At 35.6% G+C, this 24038-nt stretch overlaps 3 protein-coding genes across 3 annotated transcripts; 1 reads left to right on the top strand and 2 right to left on the bottom strand.

The window, feature by feature from the left end:
- The first annotated feature begins 10158 nt into the window (after window positions 1–10158).
- Window positions 10159–14737, top strand: LOC149398826 (uncharacterized). The gene is made up of 3 exons (XM_089615610.1): window positions 10159–12634; window positions 13165–13669; window positions 14015–14737. Exons 1-3 carry the CDS (start codon window positions 10274–10276, stop codon window positions 14482–14484), a joined length of 3336 nt encoding a protein of 1111 aa, XP_089471736.1. The 5' UTR covers window positions 10159–10273; the 3' UTR covers window positions 14485–14737.
- Window positions 14738–15025: 288 nt separating this feature from the next.
- On the bottom strand, window positions 15026–18372 carry LOC149398825 (regulatory protein RecX family protein). Its single transcript, XM_089613993.1, has 9 exons — window positions 18209–18372; window positions 17755–18035; window positions 17442–17574; window positions 17204–17310; window positions 16855–17059; window positions 16617–16709; window positions 16436–16523; window positions 16025–16323; window positions 15026–15599 (listed from the first exon to the last, which is right to left on the bottom strand). Exons 1-8 carry the CDS (start codon window positions 18280–18282, stop codon window positions 16036–16038), a joined length of 1269 nt encoding a protein of 422 aa, XP_089470119.1. The 5' UTR covers window positions 18283–18372; the 3' UTR covers window positions 15026–15599; window positions 16025–16035.
- Window positions 18373–22023: 3651 nt separating this feature from the next.
- LOC149398824 (FKBP-like peptidyl-prolyl cis-trans isomerase family protein) lies at window positions 22024–24001 on the bottom strand. The gene is made up of 8 exons (XM_089615479.1): window positions 23866–24001; window positions 23318–23494; window positions 23188–23222; window positions 22995–23088; window positions 22849–22909; window positions 22649–22694; window positions 22476–22546; window positions 22024–22150 (listed from the first exon to the last, which is right to left on the bottom strand). Exons 1-8 carry the CDS (start codon window positions 23934–23936, stop codon window positions 22073–22075), a joined length of 633 nt encoding a protein of 210 aa, XP_089471605.1. The 5' UTR covers window positions 23937–24001; the 3' UTR covers window positions 22024–22072.
- Window positions 24002–24038: the final 37 nt, after the last annotated feature.

Here is a 24038-nt window from a genome sequence, read left to right as displayed (position 1 = left end):
CACTACACTAGTCAATTATAATTACATGACGATACTAAAATTTATTGTCACTTTTAATTTTTGTTTTGTTTTGTCCTTAATCTTTTTTGTTTGACTTTATTCTATTGATTTTGTAGTTTTTTTTATAATTTTTTTTTAAATTCCACTCATAAGCAACTTAAAACATATATATATATATATATATATATATATATATATATAAATAAATACAATATGTTTATTTTAAAAAATATTATTAAAATCAAATAATACTCTTTAGATCTAAATTGTTTTGAGTTTTATTTAGTCATTTTAGAGTTCAAATACAATTTAGTTAACTTTGTTATAAAATTAATAAGATATTTTAGTTGGTATATATGCTATAAGTTGTTTTGGTATTGAAGTACAAAAAGTAAATGACCAAGAACGCTATAAAATCAATAGCTAAGGACAGCAAATCATGGAGTAAGAAAAGCTTTTAAGTGGCGCTATTTTATGAGGCTCTGTAATATCGATCTTATCTTTGGTACCTCTTGTAACCTCGATCTTACCTTCGATATCTTAATACAGTGAACGAATATATGCATTCATCTTTGTTATCTCGGGGAATCTTATATGATGTCTCTTTCCAATAACGAACCCTTGGCAAAAGTCCTCATCCATTGACCTTTATTCATATATAGACTCATTTGGCGCATTGAAATTGTTTGTGTTGAAATATACATGAGCCACCGATCCTCCAAACTTGACCGTGCCACATCTAAGCCTCAAGGCTTTTTTCCACCTCGACCAATCCAAGCCTCCAAGGCTTCACTATATATATATATATAACTCTTTCTAAAAGATTTATTGGATTCTAAACTCTCTCTCTCTCTCTCTCTCTCTCTCTCTCTCTCTCTCTCTCTCTCTCTCTCTCTCTCTCTCTCTCTCTATATATATATATATATATATATATATATATATATAATAGAGACGAGTTCCAAGACCCCCAACTCACTTAGTGTAAAGGATAACTTTTGAATCTCGCCGTTTGTAAAATTTACGAGCTTCCGTTTGTTACAATTAAATTAATGAATGAATTATGGACGTTGAAGTTTAGAGAGTTAATTTAAATTATTTTAAGGTAATGGAAAATCTCAGAATAAATAAAGGATTTATCGAGTTCGTCTCGAGTAATAAATTATTTTCCGATGAAATATTCCGGAATTTAATTTAAGAAATAAATTCTCAATGATGAGAATTATTTCCGAGAAACCTTAAATATATTTAAATTAATCGAGAACGAACAGGAAATTCTCGGTTTAGTTATTTAATTAAAATCCGATCAGTCACGGATTTAATTAAATAATTACATTACAACGGACGTGATTGTAATGAAAGTTCGGGACCCATTTATAAGAATTTTTGAGTTTGGGGTCGGTTTGGAGAGGAGGATATGGGAGGGATCTATGAGCAAATAAGGGATTCTTTTTTCTTCTCTATCTTCTTCTTCACGTGTCTCTCGCGCAAGAACCATCACTAGAGATTTCCTTGATATTTTCCCTGAAGATCTTCCAAGTCTACCTCCTAATTGAGAAGTTGAATTCAACATAGAGCTCATTCCAGGTACAGCTCTAATACCACAAAATCTGTCACGACCCGCGAGCGACAGCTCACCCGCGAACCGCGACTGATCAACTCAAATCTATACATAACTCATAATATAAACACATTAATTAAGCATAATATCTCATAAGATTATATAATAAAATAGTTTGCGAAAATTCGGGGAAATTTTTCGCTTTTATAACTTAGAGTCTAATAGTGACTCCTATACAAATATGTTCCGGAACGTTTCAACAGAAGACACTAACCCCCGATTAAGAAACCCCATAGCCCATAGGTCAAGGCAATACGCGCTCGGTCTCGGTCTTCAATCTCGTGTCCCGCTTACCAGCTTTTCCCTTATCTACATTACCAAGGGTCATAAAACTATGAGTCGATTGACTCGGTGTTTATTTCTGAATTTCACAGCTCAGTCACAGATCGGATAGAATCGAGCGAGAGTCAGCAGAACTGAACGCGTTGAAGCCGGAAAAGTAGTGAATTCAGAACAGATTTTTTAATGCTCGATCTCACTCGTGAGTCGTTTATCGCTTTATAGCGTTAGACTCGAGTCTTAATTTTGGATTTGAGATTTGTACTCAAGGATTATTAATTATTTATTAAGAGATGTTCGAGAATTTAATTTTTGGTTAATTCATTTAGAATTCTCGGTTTGTACTATTTTCGGATTATTCATTTAATTTATTTAAGACTCGTTAAATAATGATTTGGATTTTATTTCGTACTCATTCTCTGGTACGAATTCGTACGAGTCTTGAATAAGTTTAAATTCCGAAAAGCCGGGAAATAAGTGAATTAAATTCTCGAACCCCTGAACCGACTCGCAGTGAATCCCGATAACGAACCTTAAGCTTGTCATCACCTTTCGGATCATTGACTAATGAGTTTTCAACTTTGGGTTTTAGTTTCTCGACGCCTCAGAACGTGATAACGCTCCAGGATGTGTAGAGTCTCGGGAAGCGTGAAAAGCGAGGAAACTCCAGAAGTCAACCAATTTTTAGACGATCTTTTCCGGGTAAGTGTGGAGATATAAGTCAACTACTTACCAAGGGAATAACCCTGTTTGTTTGTGCATTTACTTGTTAGTAAACAAGAGTAGGTGAAAGCCCTAAAATGAATAAACTTGAAAGTTAAGGCTTCGGCCACTCTTGCTTGAAAACTTAGTTCGGGTACGCCCGTTAGGTTCAAACGCTAACTTGAACCAGCCACGTTGTTGCTTTGTTGTTGTTAGATCCCTCTGCTAACCATAGAGTTTGGCTAGATCGGAGGTGTCAGGAGAGCATGTTAGACTCTCGGATTCGAGCCGAGGGTAGAAGTACCGGGAGTCACATCCTGAGTCTTCAATCTAAAACACTTAACGAGCATGAAAGGGAAACCATAATTCTTTCGGGATTTATCCCGAGACGCTCTCCTGTTTGTAATTAGTTGTATACTCTATAAGCTAGAGTATCCAAACAATAAATAATGTTGTCGGTGGTACCCACGAGTTCCGACTCGTGTTGAGGACTAAGACGGTCCTGATGGCGCTGAGTACTCCACGGGAGCTGCTGAGAGCACCCCGTTCTAGCAATGGGAAAGGTCGCCCCGGCGAGCCCATTTGCTGTGTCATGACGACACGTAGCGCCGGCGCCCAAATGAAGATGGTACCACTAGTGGATCCCAGACAGTCTTAAAACACTTACGCTACTGATGACTACTGCTCGAAGTTTGAGGTTGGCTTCTTGTCATTCCAAGGGTTGTAGCAGGGGATGTTGTATAACCTTGTGGAATGGCAAGTGATAGCGTAGAGCGAGGCCCCGCGTTAGGCATGCTCTTGAATCATATGTATCTGCATTCTGCATTCTTGTATATTTGTTTGCACGTCACATGGCATTAGTCGTTTTACTTTATAGATAGACTCCCACTTACTGAGTCAATCGACTCATAGTTTTATGACCCTTGGTAATGTAGATAAGGGAAAAGCTGGTAAGCGGGACACGAGATTGAAGACCGAGACCGAGCGTGTATTGCCTTGACCTATGGGCTATGGGGTTTCTTAATCGGGGATTAGTGTCTTCTGTTGAAACGTTCCGGAACATATTTGTATAGGAGTCACTATTAGACTCTAAGTTATAAAAGCGAAAAATTTCCCCGAATTTTCGCAAACTATTTTATTATATAATCTTATGAGATATTATGCTTAATTAATGTGTTTATATTATGAGTTATGTATAGATTTGAGTTGATCAGTCGCGGTTCGCGGGTGAGCTGTCGCTCGCGGGTCGTGACACTTAGCACAAATTATTAATATTGGGTATATGAGCTAGCATAGGAGAGTTCCACCAACGCCTCTTAACTCATTTGTCCTTATTTCATAGGTGACGAAGAACCGAAAATCAAACTATTTTTTCTATTAAAAAAAAAAAAAAGAGAAGCATGGGGAGTCTCTCAATTTATTCGCGTCTTCTCAAGCATTTTTTTTTATAGGAAACCATAAAAACAATAAACGCATTTGAGCGGTCTTGAGAATCATTTCCAAAAACGACAATCGACGCAATACACAAAATATTTGGGTCAATCTTTACGGCCAAGTATAATCTAAAAGTTAATGTAGAAATCAATCATATAATAATACAAATCTATTTTTAATTAATATTACTAACATCCAATCGGATGAAATTAAATAAAAAAAATACAAAACTTACACTCAGGCTGCTTACACTACAGCAATAATACATCTCATCCACAGTTATGATTTGAAAAGTAATGAAAATTATGCTTATTCCTTTGTTAATACATCGTCTCACATGCAATTACAAATCTTGGTTTGACAATTGGCCTTTGCCTCGCATTATTAATTAATTAATAGTATAGAAGTTAATTTTATGCAACATTCTATGTCCAATTTGTTAAGTTCTTCGCACGCGTGGCAAGACTTTCAATCATAAAAGAGTTTGATGGTATAATGGTAGACCATTTTTTGGGTCCCATTTCTTTTTAGCAATTCCAAAACATCTATAACTGTTTTTTTTTTTTTTTTTTTTTTTTTTTTTTTTTTTTTTTGTGTGTGCGTGAGAGAGAATTTTATTAGAATTTCAAATTCCTTGCCGACTAAAAAAAAGACCAAGGTCTCTCAATTATCACACATTATTCATACTAGGCATTTTACGAAATAATCCCTTAATTATTTGCTCTATTGTCATGCTTATGCAAGTGTTATCGTGGCTATTAAACTACTTTCACCAGTTAATTGAACTTTAAATTAGTAATTTAATAATATTTTAATTATCCGTAAAATTATCATCACTTCTCTATATTAGATAAGGTTGTTTTTTTAGTCTATATATATAAATAAAATAACTAAAAGTAAGTTATCCTCTATTCCACTATAGATCACGCTCTTTCAACAAACATGTGCAATCCCAAACTCATAGGCCATAACCGTATAAATTAATAATTGATTAATATGATTGAATAATATGCATTATAAGCTGTCTAATATGGCACTATATGTGTGAAATTGTCACAAGAACTTTCTACTTAGTGTACTTGCATAATGTAGCCACTCACTCTCTCGAGTGTCCAATTAATATTATATATTCTTTTTTGAAATGCCATAACAAAATCCAACAATCTCAAAGTCATGTCATGTGTCCACTTTTATGGTCTCTTATAATATCCACTGAGAGATTATAAATTTTATCAGATTCCAACCACACATGGTCCTGAATCAAATTATGCAGATTTTCACAATTTCGCTTCATAGATGTGCATGTGATGAGATCTATGGATTCAATCCACCCAATGTGAGTGATTTTGATTTAAAAAAAGACAAGATAATTCCAAGTCCAATGGTGTGTGTGATTTTAAGACTATGGGTTACTTCCTTAGTAGTTTACCGAGATTTAATTAAAAATAATAATTAGTAAACTAATCATATTTATGTTTTTAGTTTATTATTTAGCCAATTTTTAGTAAATATTTGGTAAATAATCACAATGATTATATTGCGCCATGTAAATAGCCAAAAATTTCAAATTTAAAATATAAATATACGTATAAATATAAACTACTGTGGTTATTTATCAAATATTTACTAAAAATTGACTAAATAATAATTTTAAAGTGTAATATGATTATATATAATGGACCTTTTAATCAATTAATAAACGAATATATTTTGTCATTTTATAAATTGGAGCGCTTACATTCAATGGATAAAACTGTACGTAGTTATAACATGTTTATAATAATTTATAGCGATTATTATCAGTTTAACACAATTCGAAAAATGGAATCAACCAACAAAATATATAAACAAACAATAAACAGAAAGCTAACCATATACATTTTTGCAATCTACGATACTACATGAGAAAAATTAAAGCATAAAATTCATTCTTCATAAATTTTTGTTTTACTTCACTTCACATTACTGAAAAAAAAAAAAAAAAAAAAAAAAAAAAAAAAAGAGCTTAATCAATCAAAACTATATATCAATTAAGAATTATTAACAATTATCAGTAGTAATAACTTTACACGATTTGATCTCTCTCTTTTTATTTTCGGAAGAAGGAATATGAGAATGATTCCTTACGATTTTTTTTTTTTTTTTGCCTGATGGAACTCCGTATCTTTAATCAAAGATATGATGTTGTTTCTGAATGTGATGAAAGGAATCTTTATTCCCAAAAAACATTGAGGTTTTAGTAGAAACATCGAGTCTTAAATTATCGGATTAATTTCACAAAATGACCAACTAGTCATCAACTTTCATAATATAAAAACTTATCATATAGTGATATGTGACACTTTAACTAACTAATTACTACATGGGTCATGGTAAATATATGACATCATTCCATTCGTGTGCATGGAGTTTCACTATCATATACAAAATATCCTTTTGTTTTATAACGCCAAGAATCCAAACTTTTTTATATTTGCTTTTTCTTTCACTAAAAATTTAAAATATATATATTTTAATTGATATATGGTAGGGAATATCAGGGGACCATATTGTATAAATACATAAAACAAATTTTTTCCTCTCATTTCTTTAGTTTTATGTTCTTTTTTTCTTCCCTTCTTTTGATGTTGGTCTCTACTCTGTTTACTCATACTTTAGCCCATAGATCTTCACTTTTCACCAACAAATGTTCACACTTTTCTTATAATCACTTTATTTTTACTTGGTAACTTTTTGTGACTAGGCACTTCAAAATTTCATGTCAAAAGTACACATATATATCAACCATGTTCAAAATATGCTAAATTCAGAGCTTATTATTGTGTTTGTAGAGATTAGTGAAGCATAGTGTTGAGGGAATTGAAAGTTGCCCATATCTTCTTTCAATTGAAGCAATATCATTGGGACCCATAAATTTTGGATCATTAGATTAGATTGATTGGAAAAAGAAAATTTGTACCATCGCGAAAAGTAATAAGGCCCCGTTTGGTTAAGTTTTCCATTCCTGTTTTCTGTTTTCTGATTCTAAATTCTAGAAAACAGTTTTAGAAAAACTGTTTGGTTATAAATTCAGAAAACAGATTTAGAATCATGTTTCTGTTTTCTTTGAAATTTGTTTAGAAAACAGAAAACAATGAAAAGTTGTTTTCTATTTTATCTCTATACAATTGAATGGAAAACATAACCAAACAACATTTAAAATATTCCGAAACGTAATTCTAAATCTGTTTTTTAAATTTAAAAATTAGAATCAGAAAACAGAATTTAAAAACAGAAAACGAGTTTAGAAAACTAAACCAAACGGCCCATAAATATTGGAATTTTTTGTTTTTGTGATGTGGGTTATACTTGTAGATCTTAAAGAGGGATTAGTGGGGTTTAATTATACTTATCGGTTAGTACTTTAATTTCAATGGTCCATATCATGTGCATAAGCCAAGGAAATAATATAGCAATTATCTTTCAATTAAAAAGTTAGTATTCTTATTGTAAAGTGCTAGTTGTACGACTAACTTTGTTAGTATATTTTTGCCTAAAAATGATTATTGAATGAGAACAGCACGGTTTAATTCGGCAGATAATTATCCACAAATTTGTCAAAATCAATATATAATCTATATCTATATATAAAAAAAAATTGTGTATATAAATATATATATATATATATATATATATATATATATAAAAATAAACTCTTAGCTTGTCACCTTATTAATAACCACTTCAGTTTTAGTGGTCCGAATTATGTAGTTATCACAAAGCAATTATTGCTCGACATAGAAGATCGGATTTCTGTGCAGTGTTTTTATTAACTAGAATGTTTTTTTTTTTTTTTTCTTTCCTGTTAGCTTCGAGGGAAATAAATTATTCCAAGCCGCTAAGTACTACTGCATGTGGTATAATAATAAATAGTAGTGTTGTTTATGTAGCTACAGTAAATTTTGGTCCAAACGAATTTAATTTCTTGATTATATAACAACCTTCGTATTCCTGAAAGATTGTGACCGTTAATTTAAGTACTTTATATCTTTTAGTCCTTTTGTGCAAGAAAATTGAACCCGTTTGAAAAGGTTCACTAGATAATAGTAATGTACAGCATTTGGGTATTTTGGTTATGATAACATTGCCATTAATTTCGTGTTACTCGAAATTTGATTAACAAGGAAAAATAAAGTGTGACCATGAAGTGACAAAGTCAAATTCGAATCCTACCGAGATAATTCGGATTCTATATTAAAAAAAAATGAAATAATTAACTTGACGAGACAATTTTGAGACCCTACTTCGATCATAAGACACATAGGTTTCTATATGAGAAACATTCAATTGCTAAAAGATGGGTTAAAGTTAAACCATCATTACACCAAAAGACTTGTAATCGTTTTTATCCGAGTCTTTTTACAGAACGTTTCTTATGAACTTAGATAAATATTTGTAGGGATTAAACTACGACTTCCACACTAATTTAGGATCAAAATCTAATATATCTAATTTAATTCAAAACTATAACTATCTTGTATTTGGTACAAAAATATCCTAAATAAAACATTCTTTTCTTTTTATTTTCGTTTTATTTACTCTCTCTCTCTCTCTCTCTCTCTCTCTCTCTCTCTCCTTTGTGCTTAGTGTAGAAGACATTTTTCAGTGACTTCATGCTCAAGAACGATTTTCAAAATTTTGAAAAAAAAATTCAACAATTTATGAAAATCTGGAAAATCGTTGAAGATTTATTGACATCGATGTCAATAAATCTTCAAATCGTTTAATTTTAACAATCGATTGAGTCCCTATCGTAAAATAAAAATAATAAATAAATAAATTCACCCCGATAAAAACCAAATACACCAAAGAAATTTACAATTTTGAGCCCTTTACAATATAAAATATAAGTACCCACTATATTGTATTTATTTAATACTGCCATAAATAATAATTAAAAAATAGCCATTATGTTGTATTTGTGCATGTTTTATGCTTTTGATTCGAGCTAGTTATACTAATTAATTATTAAAAACCCTTGAAATTGGTTTCAAGCTGTCCCTTCCACTCAAGGCCAGCGTAGCTTGCTTTGTTTCTTAAAATTAGTATTGACATTATTTTTATCACCCATCCAAGACCAACAGACAATATGACCAGATTTGCAAATTTTTAATTACAAAAGAAAAAAAAGAATAAAATTTACAATAATATTCCTATATGTCATGTGCACAGTGCACTTCACTCCACTCCACCGTATAACTTATAACATTTCCTTAAGGCTCAATAAACAAATCAATCTAGATCTAATCAAACAATTAAAAAAATAATTGCCTCACATACTATTATGCTTCCTATAGAATAATATACAGATCCCAAGTTCAATTTGGCAGGTAAACAATTCACAGTAGATAAAAACATCTTTTTGAGTTTTTTTTTTTGCAGCTAAATAATGAAGTCATTAAATAACTTCAAAGTCTCCCTAATACATTTTTTTTGTGCAAAGCAATTAGTAGTGTTAATTATTTTAGTGTGCTATAGCTATCTATAATAATAAGTTCCTGAATGGTTAAGAACAAGCACATGGCTTGGGTCTAGCCTATTCCAATTGTGACCACAAAAAAATGGACCATGTATCCTCATATACCTGGCTTATTATTTAAATATTATATAATACATATATATATATATCATATATATTGGACAACCATTTTTCACTATTCACCACTGAAAAGTGGAAGGAAAAAAAAAACTGGAAATCAGTGGTCTTCTTGGGAAGTAAGAACAAGACATGAGGAAGCAGAGAAGAGAAGATGGTACAACTGTCAAAAAATTTTATTAAAAAACCTCTATTTTATTTTATATAAGCAGTCATTAAGATAATTTTATTTATTATGGTAAATGTGTACATGATTTAATGACAATAATAATCCAAAAGCTCTCATGTCAAGGTAAAAACAAAGATCATCATAATAGCACTACTCTCCCATTACAATTACATCAACTTAATAAAACCAAAAAACCCCATCTTCATCACAAGCAACGACAATAATTACTTATATTATTATAATAATAATAGTAGTTATTTATAATAAAGAAGGTTTTTTGGGTCTCTGATCCAGATCTTCCTTTGCTTTTGCTTTGCATTGCATTGCATGCCCTTTTTTTTCTTTCTTTCTTTCCTATAAACAAAAACATAACATGCCTTGTTCTCTCTCAGACCCAAAACCTCTTTTTCTTCTTCTTCTTCTTCTTCTGTGAGCAATGCCTTCTTCTCCAAGTAAACTATTCTTCTCAACGGCTCTTTCGATAACCTTTCTTGCTATTATTATTATTCTGATCCCCATTTGCCACTCCATAGACGAACAAGGCCAAGCTCTGTTGGAATGGAAACGGAGTCTGAATAACTCGGTGTCCGCTGACTCACTGAGTTCGTGGCGAGACACTGACTCGAGTCCATGCAATGATTGGGTGGGAGTGAAATGCGACGAGAAAGGAAGAGTCTTTGAGCTCTCTCTGAAATCCGTTGACTTGCAAGGCACGTTACCTTCTAATCTCCGACCTCTCGAATCCCTCACCACCTTGGTGCTCTCCTCCGCCAACCTCACCGGAAAAATCCCGCCGGAGATTGGAGACTCCGGCGAGCTCGTCTTCCTCGACCTGAGCGACAACTTCCTCGCCGGAGAAATCCCCGCCGGGCTTTTCCGGCTCAAAAAGCTCAAGACTTTGTCTCTGAACACGAACTTCTTGGAAGGTCCGATCCCGGAAGGGCTCGGAGAGCTCTCGAGCCTCGAGTCCCTGACTCTGTTCGACAACCGGCTCGCCGGAGAGATTCCGGCGAGCGTCGGAGAGCTGAGGAACCTCGAGATTTTCCGGGCCGGAGGGAACAAGAATCTGAAAGGTCCGATTCCGCCGGAGATCGGAAACTGCGAGAGTCTGGTGGTTTTGGGGCTCGCCGAGACCGGAATCTCGGGCTCGATCCCGGCTTCGATCGGGAACTTGAAGAGAGTCCAGACCATCGCCGTCTACACTTCTCTCCTCTCCGGTCCGATCCCGGACGAGATCGGAAACTGCACCGAGCTCAGGAATCTTTATCTGTACCAGAACTCGCTGTCGGGTTCGATCCCGGGATCGATCGGACGGTTGAAGAGCCTCGAGAGCGTTCTTCTGTGGGAGAACAGCCTCGTCGGGACGATCCCGGACGAAATCGGAAACTGCTCGGAGCTCAGAGTCCTTGACTTGTCGGAGAATCTCCTCGCCGGAGCGATCCCGAGCTCGATCGGAGACCTCTCGAAGCTCGAGGAGCTTCAGCTCAGCGTCAACAAGCTCTCCGGGGCGATCCCGCCGGAGATTTCACGGTGCTCCGCCCTGAACCACCTCGAGATCGACAACAACGAGATCTCCGGCGAGATCCCCGGCGAGTTCGGGGAGTTAAAGAGGCTGACTTTGCTCTTCGCCTGGAAAAACCGGCTCTCGGGGAATATTCCGGCGAGGCTGTCGGAGTGCGAAAAGCTTCAGGCTTTGGACCTCTCTTACAACGGTCTCTCCGGCGGAATCCCGGGAGAGATTTTCGGGCTGACCAACCTGACGAAGCTTCTCCTCCTCTCCAACGAGCTCTCCGGATTCATTCCCGCCGGAATTCGAAACTGCACGAGCCTCTATCGCCTGAGGCTCAACCAGAACCGGCTCTCCGGCGCGATCCCGCCGGAGATCGGAGACTTGACGAACCTCAACTTCCTCGACCTCAGCGAGAATCGCCTCGCCGGACCGATCCCGAGGACGATCTCCGGCTGCCGGAGCCTCGAGTTTCTCGACCTCCACTCGAACGGAATCTCCGGTCCCTTGCCGGAGATTCTCCCGAAAACCCTCCAATTCGCCGACCTCTCGAGGAATCGCCTCGAAGGCCCGCTCGCCGGCTCCACCGTCGCCTCGCTAACCGAGCTCACCAAGCTCAGCCTCGCCGGAAACCGCCTCGCCGGAGGAATCCCGCCGGAGCTCCGATTCTGCGTCCGGCTCCAGTTACTGGACCTCGGAGAAAACTTCTTCTCCGGCAATATTCCGGCGGAAATCGGCCGGATTCCCTCCCTCGAAATCTCTCTCAACCTGAGCTGCAACCAACTCTCCGGCGAGCTCCCGAAGGAGCTCGCCGGACTTGACAAGCTCGGCGTCCTCGACATCTCTCGGAACAACCTCTCCGGCGGGCTCGAGAGCCTCTCGGGACTCGAAAACCTCGTGGCTCTCAACGTGTCCCACAACGCCTTCTCCGGCAAGATACCCGACACACCCTTCTTCCGGAAGCTTCCGCTGAGCGACATAAACCCCAACGCCGGCCTCTTCGCCGGAGGACTCTCCTCCTCCTCCGACCCTAACCACCACCGCTCCGAGGCGTCTCCGGCGATGAAGTTTCTCACGTCCGTGCTCATCAGCGCGAGCGCGGTGCTGGTCCTTCTCGCGATATACCTCATCGTACGGACGAGAATGGTCGCCGGAGACGAGGCTTCCGCGGAGGCTCAGCCGTGGGAGATCACGTTTTATCAGAAGACGGAAATCTCGGTTGACGACGTCGTCAGGCAGCTGACGTCATCGAACGTCATCGGGACGGGAAGCTCCGGCGTGGTCTACCGGGTGAGTTAGCCCCATAAAATGATTTTTCCCTTTTAAGTTTGGTTCAAATTCAATTCATTTTAAAAGCCTAAATTAGGGTTAATTTCAGTTAATTGAGTATTTCTTTTTTTTTTCTTATGGCCTTAACATAAACATGCGTTTTAGTTATTTTCGGCTAACCTAAATTTTTTTTTAATTTCGGGTAATTGAATTTTTGTAAGTTAATTTTAATCGGGGGAAAAAAAAAATCGGTCTAGTTAAATTTTCGATTTTGAAAAGTACTTGTTTTTCCCTTTTAAGTTTGGTTCAAATTCAATTCATTTTAAAAGCCTAAATTAGGGTTAATTTCAGTTAATTGAGTATTTCTTTTTTCTTATAGCCTTAAAATAAACATGCGTTTTTAATTATTTTCGGCTAACCTAAATTTTTTTGTTAATTTCGGGTAATTGAATTTTTGTAAGTTACTTTTAATCGGGGAAAAAAAAAATCGGTCTAGTTAAATTTTCGATTTTGAAAAGTACTTTCTTAAACCGAAGTGACACGTTTATTAGGTGAGCCTACCGAGCGGCGGGGAATGGGTGGCGGTGAAGAAGATGTGGTCATCGACATCGACGGAGGAGTCGGCTTCGGCGGCGGCGTTCGGGTCGGAGATAAGGACTCTCGGGTCGGTCCGTCACAAGAACATAGTCCGGCTCTTGGGTTGGGGTTCGAACCAATCGATGAAGCTCTTGTTCTACGACTACCTCCCCAACGGAAGCCTGAGCTCGATGATCTCCGGTGGGGCCGCCGAGTGGGAGACAAGGTACGAGGTTGTCTTAGGGGTGGCCCACGCGCTCGCGTATCTCCACCACGATTGTGTTCCGGCCATAATGCACGGAGATGTCAAGGCCATGAACGTCCTTCTCGGCCACCGGAATCAGCCTTTTCTGGCTGATTTCGGTTTGGCCAAAGTCCTCTCCGTCGCCGCCGGAGATAACAATAATAATAATAATAATGTCGCTCCTCTCTCTCCTCCACCTCCTCATCTCGCCGGCTCTTACGGCTACATGGCTCCCGGTAAATATAAAGTTTCGTATTCTCGAACTGTTTATTAATATAATTAATGATTAAAATGCTGATATCGATAATGTTCATTTAACTACGATAGACTTTTAAAAGAAGAAAAAAAAAAAAGAGCAATGCTATTTGGCATGGTTCACGACCTCTGACGATCCACTCAGAGGTTGACACGTGGATGTTTAATGCCACGTGTCAACCTCTGAGTGGATCGTCAGAGGTCGTGAACCGTGCCAAAAAGGATTCCCGAAAAAAAAAAAAAAAAAACTAAAATTTCGTTGGAATTACTTATTTCAAATTTTTAAGAAATATAAAAATTTTACTCGAAATTCAAAACTATTGTAGAGCACGGGTCGATGCAGCCGATAACGGAGAAGAGCGACGTGTACAGCTTCGGGGTGGTCCTTCTGGAAGTGCTGACGGGGAGGCACCCGCTGGACCCGAGCCTCCCCGGCGGGTCCCACTTGGTGCAGTGGGTGCGGGACCACCTGGCGAGCGAGAGGGAAGCCTCGGACGTGCTCGACCCGAGGCTGCGGGGCCGCGCGGACCCCGCCATGCACGAGATGCTCCAAACCCTGGCCGTCTCGTTCCTATGCGTCGCCGCCCGGGCCCACGACCGGCCCGCCATGAAGGACGTCGTCGCGATGCTCGCCGAGATCCGCCACGTCAGCAACGACGACGACGACGCCTCGAGACCCGACGTCGAGTTTGCGAAAAAGCCGAAGACGACGTCGGAGGCGGCGTTGGCGTCGTCGCTCGGGGTCTCGACGGACTGCTCTTTCGAATTCTCCGACCACTATTCCATGTCCAAATAATTTTAATAAAAAAATATTTTTATTTTTTCGTCTAGAATATCGCGACAAATACAAATTAACATATTTTGTCACGACATTCTGGCTGAAAAAAAATTTCCAACCATATTCTTGTAGCTGTTATTTCGTGTATAGTAGTGTAGTACGTACGTTAGAGTAAAAAAGTGACTGTCATAATTAAGTGAGAAAGAAGAAAAAGTATGGCCGGTAGTGAATTCTTACGAGAAGAAAGTATGTTGGGACTTATTATTGGGAACTGTGATGGCTTAACTGTTAAGAGAAAGATAGAGGAAAGAGTTAAAACAATGATTGGAACATCTGAATATTATTATATATATAAATATTTGTGTCTCTCTATCTATATCTATAGTCTCTATACATATCATATATGTCTGTCTTTTTCTGTGTTTGTTGTGTGTATAAGAAGAGCCAGTCTTTCCAGCTGAGCTCACATGGTCTCACTCTCTCATCACATGTTCATGTGCTGTCTCTGAGCATGACTTTCCAGCTACAGAAATTACTAAAATAATCATAATTACACTAATAATTGAAAGGGAAACCATCTTCTTAATCTTTGGTTAGACGGTACTGAATGTCCTGTTGTGTTACGCTATATTTATACGCAATACATAAATGTCCACACATCAAACTGTATATACCAGACATCAAAAAAAAATATGCTGATACAAGTGCAACAGTGAAGCTTTTTTTTTTTTTTTTTTTTTCTTATCTTCTTCCATTAAGGTAGTTACAAAATGGTGGGCCAAAAGTGGAAAGTATAAATACAAGCTGAGAATCCATGTTCAATAAATAGGTTATGGATATTTTTGATCCAAGCAAAGCAAGAAAACAGCTAAAAGATGGGTTGTCCTTTATAGTTGTGTAGGCTTCGATAAACCCAAACTCGGCGTTGCTACGATTGATCGATCGGTACTTCTTCGATTCTGTGGCCACGATATATTCGACAATAACACCACCACAGACTCTAATCCAATCAAGATTGTACTTTTTCCCAATTGGCCCAGTACTTAATAGCCCCCAAAAGGACCACAAAACTTTGGTGTGATTGTTTTACCTCAATTGGTCCCGAACTGTGGCGTATTGAGGCATTTTGGTCCCTGAAATATTTTCAGAACCAAAATCAACCTCAACCTTTTAATCAAATAATACGTGAAACTATTACATGTGATCGCATAAAGACTTCGTCAACGATTTGATAGGTCTTGAACAAAAAATACAGGAACTTTCAGGTCAGAAGCTAAAAAACAAAAAAAGGAAACAAATTGTGAGAAAAGTCCTCACTAAAGGTGGGCATTTTGACCATTCGGTTAATTTTAACCGGGTAAAAAGTAAATAAAGTATATATCCAAAGGATGAGCGGTTTAACCTTTGTTAGGGGTTAGGGGTTAATTATTACCATTCAAAACGGTCAAAGGTGCGTGACAATTCTGTCTATCTTCTGAAAATAAACTCGAGGGACCAAAATGCCTAAAACGCAAAAGACCCTTTCTTTAAAAAAAAAAACGTTACAAAGTGTGGTTACCTTATCGAGATCTAGGGCCGGTGATTAGACTCGAGTTTCTTGACCACGAAGCCAACGACGTCCCAATTGAAGCCACGATATTGGAGCCACCTGGCGATCCTCGCTTTCCTCTTCTCTTGTGGCAAATCGCTGCCTCGGGACCACTGCTTCGAGGCCTGAACGAGTAGATGGTCCATCGAGGCCTTTGATAAGCCGTGCCTCAAACTCTGCTTCTCTTCATCTTCTGATACTCCGTCCTTGAACACTACTCGGACCGCCTCTTCCGAATCAAGATTTTTCACTCCCTTGAGAGAAAGTTGCTGATCAAAGCAAATGATGCGACAATGTCAGTGAATTATTGGACAGACAAGTCTTTGTTTTTTTTTTTTTTTTTTTTTTATCATTTCTATGAAGGTAAATACGATGGCTTACTTGTTTGATTCTCCGCGGTCCCCAAGTTGAGGAAGACCATTTAGCTTGACAATAAGCTTCCGCGTACCGTTCGTCATTTAGCCATCCTCTAAAACACATAAAAAAAATTGTCAAACTTGTTTTTCGACTATCGAAATAAAACGATACTATTCGATGTAAAAAAAAAAAAATAAATAACCACCTGTTTTGGAAGTCGTTTACCAAATCCTCGACGATATTCAGAGGGAATTTCTTTCCACACAATTTCTTCTTGAGTTCAAATGTGGTGTAAGCCCTGCGGACAAAGAAAAAGCTCGGTAATCAGAGAGTGCTTCATTCCATTTTAATTCGATAAATTTCGGAAAAGTTGACTAGAGACGATCAACACAAGTTTTTTCAAACGGACGTGAAGTTGAAGGGAAATAAGAAAATAAAATAACCTTCTTGCAAGTAACTTCAATGCTGCTTTTTCAGCCTCTTGCTTAGTTTTATTTTCTAAAGGTATTAAATCATCATCTTCATCGGATTTATTTTGCTGATAATAATTCTTGTGACCAGACACTAATTCTTCAGAAATCCCGTCCTTGCACTCTTTGAGAAGATTATCGTCATCGGACTCCTCAAAGGGCTCTTCCGTAAAGTTATCTGCTTTCACACAAAAAACTTGTGATCTATTTTAATTGTTTTATTTTTCCACTTAAGATTTCTTGCATTAGACAAATTTCTTCTACATAATTATTACGGAACCCCTCAAAATCAATAATAATAATAATAATGAACTAGCCATACCTTGTTCGACCTCATGTAACATGAAGTTACTACTACTCAGCGTTCGATTTTGATACCTAATCCTCGGGTCAAAGTTGAAGCTTTTCAGGGACACATTTTGATCCTGACTAACCTCGTTGTTCAATAAAAAGATAAAAGTAAAAATGAAACCAACTGTAAGCTTTTTTGAAGAAAGTAATAAACATTCTCAGCGAGACAAACACCAAGCCGATACACTGAAATGCATAGAATTGTGAACCTTGTTGCAATTTTCTCGTCAAAGTTGTTAGTCTCATCTTCACGAGATTGTTCATCGTCTATAACACTACGATCGCTGTAAGAACTATGTTGTCGACGAACACTCAACTCTTTAAACTCTTCCATGGAATCATCTAATCGCATAAATAAATAATCAAATAGCAAGAATATACATCAAATAAGCTGTTTCGTTTCCACTGAAAAGGCAAAGCATTTTAGTTAATCATCACCATAATCGAAAGCCTATTTCAATCGATCGGGCACGAAAAATCGACATTACAAGAAAGAACGAAAAAAAAGACTAATTATTATACCTCGATCATTAGTAATCGCTTTGCTTTGGTGCCAAGTCTTCTTATTATAATCGAAGCCTTTTCGTATCGAATTTCCATTATAGCTAACCTCGTTGCTCGACTGATTGCTCTGTTCCGGAAATTCAAAAATGCCTTTCCTTTTAGAGATCTTTGTTCGCTCCGAATCCGAACTGTCAAATTTCTTATTCCGTTGAGAGTTCTTCGGAATGTACCGAAGTGGGAGCGAAGACGAACCATAATCTCTGTTCTTCAAGCATGTGATTACCCTTTTCTTATCAACCCTAAAAAGCACCACACTGATTTCAGGTCTTTATAATTATATATATTATGTATATAAAGTTTAGATCTTCACCTACGTTGTATATTCGAAAGGAAGGTAACAGAAAATTAAGATAAAGGAAAATAAAAAAGCTTGAACTTCAACAGAGCAAAAGAGTGTAGTCTAGCGACGAACCAGGGAGCGATGATAGTACGACATTGAAGCTGAGCATGAGCTTTGAATCCAAATCTTCCTGCGGATATATTCATGGTCTGAGAGTATACGAATTTGGGGGTTTTAGTGTAAGAACTAAAATATACTCTATTCCATTTTTTTTTTTTTTTTTTTTTTTGCCCTAATTCGAAACCTGGAATTGGAATAGAATTGGAATTTCAAGTATTATTTAATAAATTTTAAAGTCGACGAATTTTCAGGAATTTCGCTGGGAAATTCATTTCCAGTGAGTCAGCGGCCGGCGCACAGGTTTGTGTGACGTTTTGTCGTTTGTTGTCGTTGGAAATTCGGCGAAACAATATGTCGTTTTCATGACAAACGACTGAATGATTTCGTTGTAGTTTGAGTATAAAAGCAGCATTTATTCCCCGATTGTCGACGAATATTGGGAGAAAAAAAAAACGAGTTTTTTTTTTTTTTTTTTTTTTTTTCTGTATACACTATATGCACCATACATATTTAATTATTTATGGTCATAATATTTCCACGCCTAAATTTTATAATGATGAATTTTTTTCTTTCTTTTACTTTGAATTATGAGATGAATCAATTTTTTTCTACATTTGAGATCAAAACATTATAAAGACTACAAAAAGGCATTAGTTCATGCCGTAAAAGAGATAAAATAATTTGGGTTTATTTTTTTATTTGTTTATTTATAAATAATTGAGGTTAATATATATTTCTCTGAACTCGGATTCCTTGGAAATAAAGTTAGGGTTTGTTCTGATTTTGGGTCCCGAATTAGTGTTTACTAGTGTTTTTTTTTTTTTTTGTGATATGTATCAGTGTTTAGGTATCTTTGGTTTTGCTTGATTCGAATTGTGCACTGAACATGTTTGACGAAATTCCGCATAGAAAGTTTTTGCTATGCCTGTATGCGTGTTTGGCACAGCTTTTTTAAGCCTGTTTTTGCTATGCATGTATGCGTGTTTGACACAGCTTTTTTAAGCCTGTTTTTGCTGTTAGCAAAAACCAAACTGCAATTTTACTGTTTGGTAAAACAGTTTTTAGAAAAAATTTCAAAAACGATTTTAAAAATTGTACATGAGTTACAAAAGCTACGAATCTTAGCTTTTAGAAAAAGCGTTTTTGTATTTGATATAAAATTTCTTTAATATCATCACGTGATTATCCATAGCACTGTTAAATATTTATTTTATGTCTATTTTAGTCTTTTTACTATAATATATTTATTTTACCAAACGCAAAATCAGTTTTTGTTACCAGCAACAACTGTTTTATAAACAGTTTACCAAACACCTATCAGTTTAAAAAAAACAGTTTTTTCCAAAAACTGAATCTAAAAGCGCTTTTTTTTAAAACAAAGCTATGTCAAACGATGCTCATATCGGACTGCCCACGTCTGTTTTACCAAACTGTCCAGATTAGTTTATCAAATCAAAACGAAATCTCAAAGCCAGCATAAATTCAAGCAATCAACGAGCAAATATCCGAGCCCAATCATAAGAAATTCCCGAACTTAATCAGAAGAAACAAAAGCCCCAAATTTCCTTCAAATTTTATTTCTTTCCGGTGAGATGGAAAATATGGAAAAAATTAATCAAATAATTTTCCTTCAAATTTCTTCCAAGTGGAAATTATTTAAGGTCGGTGGAATTTATTTTAAGAACTCAAGATTGTAATTGTGATCTGAGATAATTTTTGTTAGTATTTTTCATGGATTGTATACTGAATAGACTTTCTAAAACGTCCAAAAACATGTAAATCCGTTAAGAATTGAGGGAGTTATGATTTTTCGAAAATGGTGTTTCAGAGCAGTAAAAACTGGAACTCCGAATATGTGTGTCTGTATTACGGGGTGTTTATGAGATAGTTGTTGTGACTGAAAACACTATGGGTGTAGTATGTGTATGTGTATACTTATGTTGTACTCGGTTCAATTTAGTTTTGAGATTAGGTCCCGGTTTAGTCGGTTACTTGGTCGCGTTAAGTAACGGTTGCTTGTTATTGGATCCGAATATGAATTTGTTATTGACTCTTCTTGTTTCGCAGCGGACCTATAATCGAACTGAGACATAACGAGCGAGATTATTTTTTCGAGATTTTTGAGATTTTATTTTCATGGCTTTGGAGAACTGATAATGATTCCAAAGACCAAAAGTCGAGATTTGGAGATCTATGAGAGATATAAATAGCCTCTTTAATGCTAGGTTACTATTTTCCCTCATTTATATTTCTTTATGCTCATCACTATATGCTCTATTTTCAATGTGGTATTTTTTCGTTCATGAAAAAGTTAAAAAGAATGTCCCTTTGGAAAAGTTCGTGTATTTTCATATTTTTTTCTTAATGACAACTAAATGTAAACTAAATACATACGTTTGGTTATGCAGCTAAAGGAATTGAGGAAATTTTAAGCTCAAATTTATTTTTGGCTCTTGAGGCACATAAAATAAAAATAAAAATCTTTTTCTTCAACTATCAAGTTAGTCAAAACAAAACTAACTTTAGGAGTGAAGATAGCAATTATGTGTAGTTGTATTGAAAAATTTTAGGAGGGAAGAAAATGGAACTTAGATAATATAATTAGCATTCGAGCAAGATTTAGTTTGAATAAATTGGGAATTTGTGAAATTTATGGTTCTTAGATTTCTAATGAAACTGAGTATGTGATGAATTGTTGGCGTGATAGTGTATGTTTTTTTTAGTAGAGAACTTTCGTTTGTTGTATTTTAGTTTTACTTTTTTTTAGAAGTGATATTATTGGCCAAAATTATATGATATATTAGTAGTGCAAGCGCAATTGACACTATTGACCAGTATTACATGATTTATGATAAATCTTAAAGGGGTATACATTTCTGCAACCATGTGTGAGATTACCACTAGATTAAACTAGCTACCACTCTCTTAATTTTTACTTTGTAATATGATAATGATGTACAAGAGTCTGAATGAGTATGTTAGTATGTGCTCAGTCGGTAGTTATGAAGTTATATTGAAGAATTTTTGTGTTTATCGTGAATTTGGCTTTTAAGCAGCTCTATCTACTTTTAATTGGGCTCGATAGCTACGAGCTCCAAACTCTTTAGGTATTTTTGTTGATCTTGCTCTAATATGTGAGCTTTGTTTTGTTGACCTTGTTTTTTATGTTGACTATTGATTTATTGATATTTTTCATCTGATTTACATGATAGGTAGATAATTTTTTATTTATTTATAATTTTTGTTATATTTGAGATTATGGAAGGGGCAATTTGTTGAAAGGTGTACATCATATTTTGAACGAGTGATGAGCCTGCGGATACATTATATTAATGTTGGTTAATTTTCAAACTCCTCTACATGCGTTTTTGTCATCATACATGTAGTTTAGTCATGTTGGCTATCCATACATGTTTGGTTGCTGTGCACAAATGGCCGAGCTATTAAGGGCATAAATATCTTATACTCGTTAATCCGCTTGTTATTCGATAAAAACAAGTTATGCAATACTTGTTCAAAATGAATTAACGGGTATTATCTTTTAACATACAAACGGATGCATGTACGGGTACATGAAATGTCAACTCAACCCGTTAACCCTATCCGTTACAAACAAACATAAAAATAATAAAAAAAAAAAAATCTTAACATAAATATCTTCTTATGCATTCATTCGTTTGTGTTGTAACTATAAAATCCAATTTGTTTTAATATTCTCATTTTAAGTTACTGATTATTTTTTTTTAAATGCGAGACTTTCTATATTTTTTTTTAAATCACAAATTATGATTTATCAACTTTTCTTAGAATGAGTAACGAGATAAATTATAAAGTGAGTGTACTCTTATAAATTGAAATACATTATGATAAACAAACTTAAAGTAATTTTAAGAGTTGAACTTCAAATATTAAAGGCTCGTTTGCATGGGAAAGGAGGCTACGTCGAGGGCCAAACTGTCATATTAAGAAAAAAAAAATATTTTGTTAGTGATATAGTAGAAAACATGTAACATGAATTATTATTTTTTTTTTTATGCTCGTATGCTCCATTTGAAATTTGAAATATGTGAGGGGAGCGCAAATGTAAGAAAGTACAAAAATAGGAAGGAAAATCATAGTATTATGTTGTGTTAAAATATAAGGGAGTAGCGAAAAAAGAAAGAATGAATCTTATTTACTACCTTTTTATTTTTTTTTTATTTTTAGCTATGCATATTCCTTAATATTTGTCCTCATATTTTGATCTTCCTTCTATTATTTAAAAAGCAAGAATCGTTACCTCTTCAGGTATGGGCATCAAGTCATTGTTTACATATCCAACTGAAGGGGGTATCAATGCTCTTCTCTTTCCTAAAAGTACCATATTACATTATATATTTATTCTTATTTATTACATTATACAAAAATTAAGATGAAATATATTGCAAATAAGGTAAAGCAAATTTAGTATACCTCCAACTCTCATTCCGACAAGGACGTCCTTCAATCCCTTAATTACCTATAAAATAAATCTTAATTTTTTAATAACTTTCGTAAAACTATTTTTTTCGAAGGATGTCAAACATTTCTTAACTTTTTTTTTTAGGTAGCTTAAAATAGAGTTTATGGGAATAAACTTCGACTTGTTAAATAAAAATAAAATAACTACCTACTTGATTTTCATCCAGGGGAAGAATGATGGGTGTGCTCTCTCCATTAAATTGATCAACTGTGCTAAAAATAATAATTAAGACAAACAAAAATGTCATTACAAAAAAGTGTAAGTACAATTTGTTTGGAATTCAAAAGGGAAAATTACCTATGAACAAAATATCCATTCGAGCGGCGACACACGTAGTTAATCTCGACAACATTTCCATCACGAGCTTTGGGTCCTTCTCCTTCGATTATCTCTAGAAACTTTCGTTAATTAAATCTTATGAACTAGTACATATATTTATCAAACAAAACCATAATAAGAGTAAATTTTTGTTAATTAAGTAATATTGTACCTTGGATTATCACACCATTTGGGAGCTTTGAGGTCCTATACACTTCAAATCCCGAACAAAGAACCACCTATAAGATCTCGATAGAATTGTCGTAAACTTTAAAGCGAAAAAAAAAAGTTTGATCAAATACCGAATGACTTGGAATTCCTCGGCGAAAACGGGTTGTATTAAGAACATCAAAGGATTGAATCCCATGAAGTGCAAAAACACTCTCCTTGCTATCGTCCTTTTAGAAGTTAGGGACCGAAATCTCTTATCGGATTTCTCTGCCACCACATTTTTATTCTTCGAAAGCTCGTTTTCGACCCTATATGTTTAAAATTGTTTATACATATAAACAACTCATTATTTTTAAAATTTGCAAGTTAAAAATCTAGCTTCTAACAGGCCTTAAAAAAATCACGCTTTAATAAAGGAAAGGACTTCGTGTAAAAAAGAAGAAGATTATATGCTTCAAAAGAGAAAGAAAGGAAAGGACTATATATGTGCTTATAGTCATCACTTTTGTTTATAAGAAATAAGAATTCATATTTTCACTAGTTATTATGCTTCCTTTGAATAAAAGCCGTTTATCATCAATTTCATAAAGATAGCATTGCAATGTAATGAGTGACTAACTCCACTAATCACGTAAGAATTAATCTAATAATTAATGGGAACTGGTAAAGAAGAACGTACCTTGGAGATCTGAGAGAGCATGGAAGTACTTGATGAGTTTGAATTAAGCATCGAGATGTGAGACCTTCCATTTTTTTTTTCTTATTCTCAAAGAAAGCGTTTTACAAGAGATAACAAGTTTTTTTTTTTTTTTTTTTTTTGGAAGCTTAAAAAACGGAATGGATAAGTAAAAT

The sequence above is a fragment of the Urtica dioica genome, chromosome 5 (assembly GCF_054948205.1).
Source record: "Urtica dioica subsp. dioica isolate 48M chromosome 5, U.dioica_male_clone48M_v1_H2, whole genome shotgun sequence".
In the NCBI taxonomy this organism is placed as follows: Eukaryota; Viridiplantae; Streptophyta; class Magnoliopsida; order Rosales; family Urticaceae; genus Urtica; species Urtica dioica.
The sequence above is the reverse complement of the archived record's forward strand: the minus strand, read 5'-3'. Positions and strand labels throughout refer to the sequence as shown.